Source organism: Aplysia californica, unplaced genomic scaffold, assembly GCF_000002075.1.
Source record: "Aplysia californica isolate F4 #8 unplaced genomic scaffold, AplCal3.0 scaffold00016, whole genome shotgun sequence".
Lineage (NCBI taxonomy): Eukaryota > Metazoa > Mollusca > Gastropoda > Aplysiida > Aplysiidae > Aplysia > Aplysia californica.
In genome coordinates, this window is record NW_004797286.1 from 156,374 (window position 1) to 158,437 (window position 2,064).

Genomic DNA, 2,064 nt, shown 5'->3' on the forward strand with positions numbered 1-2,064 from the left:
AGTGTGTGTGTGTGTGTGTGTGTGTGTTCCCCCTCTCCTGGGGAAATGTTACTTTCTGGGCTTAGAACGTTTGAACAGCTTGCCAGTGACTACGCTACTCACCAATGGCAGCCTTCCCCCAGATCTCCACCACCAGCTCCTGACTGCTGGTGTTGGCGTCCTTGCTGTCTAGCGGGCTCCGTTTGGCTACCGGTCTCTCCACGGACCACAGGGGCGGCGGGGCGTGGTGTAGCCGAGGGCCTTGCTCGGATTCGAACTCCTCCCCCCACGGGTTCCACTCCGGGTCGTCCGCCATTTCTGTGAATGAAAACAGAAAATGATCAGATTTAAGAAAAAAAAAGTAAAATGTTTGTAGGCGTCATAAACAAAAGAACAACAACAACAACAACAACAATAACCGCATCAACAGCAACAACAACAACAACAACCGCATCAACCGCATCAACCGCATCAACAGCAAAGGCAATGATAGCAATAGAATCTACTGCAACAGTAGCAAAACCAACAATAACATTTGAAATAGAGGTGTTTCTACGTAGTTGAACCTGTGCAACACGACCATTCATCGCCGAAGAGAAAATTATCATCTTAGACAGGTGGTCCTTTTTGATAATGTCATTATAATATGACAATATAGGCTGACCCGATGACAGTCAAGAGGAAAAGCAAGAAAAACAGAAACAACATAACGATGGTATGGCCGACTGGTGGCGCCACATATCCGCTTTTGGACATGATCAACAGAGGAGAGACAAACACGCGCTCAAGCGATTAATTCAGCCGGTGAAATTAAGTTTGCTCAGACTAGAGCACGGTCAATCCTACAGCGAAAGTCATAACCGTCAGTCAGCGAAAGGAAGACAATAGAGAAAAATAGGTATTGGTGAGTAGTATTCTACGAGAAAAAACAAAATAAAAGTCACATTGCGTAAGGAAAACATTCAGTAACAGCTCAGCACACCACATGCAATTGGAAGAAAGAGCTGGTAACAGCAGATGGTCCAAAGACTCATATAAACAATGATTTTGAAACAGTGATAGCATGTAGAATAGACACACATAAATACTTATTGCTATGATTATAAAAGAGCAATAGCATTAAAATAGACAAATACACACTATGATTATGAAACAGTGACAGCATGTAGAAAACGAACACTAAAGCAAACAACCTACAAAAAAAACAAGAAAGCATGGGGCGAGAAAGACAAGGGGAAGTTGTAACGTTTGTTATTGTCGTTGAATTATAGCGGTCATATATGTAGGTAACTGTTAAGGGAGAGCATTTATTCAGCCTCACCGAAAACATTCCAGAAAGGAAGGTACAAATAAATTGGACCCCATCCCTTCTCAGATTATAACCCCGACGTTCCCGTTGGGGCTCCCATTTGCAAACCAATGTGTTGCAGATGGCGGCTTGCACAAGAATATAAAAATCAAAGTGGGAATAAAATTCGTACATTCACAAGTTGGGTTACTTTGTTAACGTGTACGGGGTAGTGGACAGTTTCAAATCGCAAACCACCACCGTGCGTTTTGTCGTCGTATGCAGAAGACATGATTTTGATTCCCGCGGGGTGAGAACTTTTTATCAAGTATCTCGACTTTTCCCGCTGGAACGTTGTAACAAAAGCGACCAACTGTGACCACGGGGGCGTAAAATAATCTACGTACATTTAAGAGAAAAAAACCCCGCAGACCTACACGGTGAACCAAAAGGCGTGGGTGCATAATAACCAGAAGGTCGTAAAAACTCCACGAAATGAAGCATGGCCATCATCCCACCCCTGCCAGGAACCCCCCGACAGAGGGCAAGAATCGTGATTATGATCGATCATCGGATTAGGGCACCAAGGTTCACTGAGCTTCGGGTACGAGGAAGGCACTATTCGATATTGGCCATTATCGAATACTCGATCAGACAGCCAAGAAACCGGCAGAAAGATAGACAATGATAATAATCTTTTCGATGGTGAAAGAGCAGAAGGAAATGTTTCTGTTGCTATATTTTACAGTATTTTTATTGGGAGAAGAGCGACAGATGTAAAAGAGGGGGGTGTGTGC

At 43.8% G+C, this 2,064-nt stretch overlaps 1 protein-coding gene across 1 annotated transcript in view; it reads right to left on the reverse strand.

Moving 5' to 3' along the window:
- The window catches only part of LOC101857163 (ribitol-5-phosphate xylosyltransferase 1), a gene marked incomplete in the record, with an annotated part of 125,873 nt that overhangs the window by 48,744 nt on the left and 75,065 nt on the right, over positions 1–2,064 (reverse strand). Inside the window, 1 exon segment of the mRNA XM_005090354.3 lies at positions 103–297. Coding sequence (XP_005090411.2) covers positions 103–297 — 195 coding nt within the window.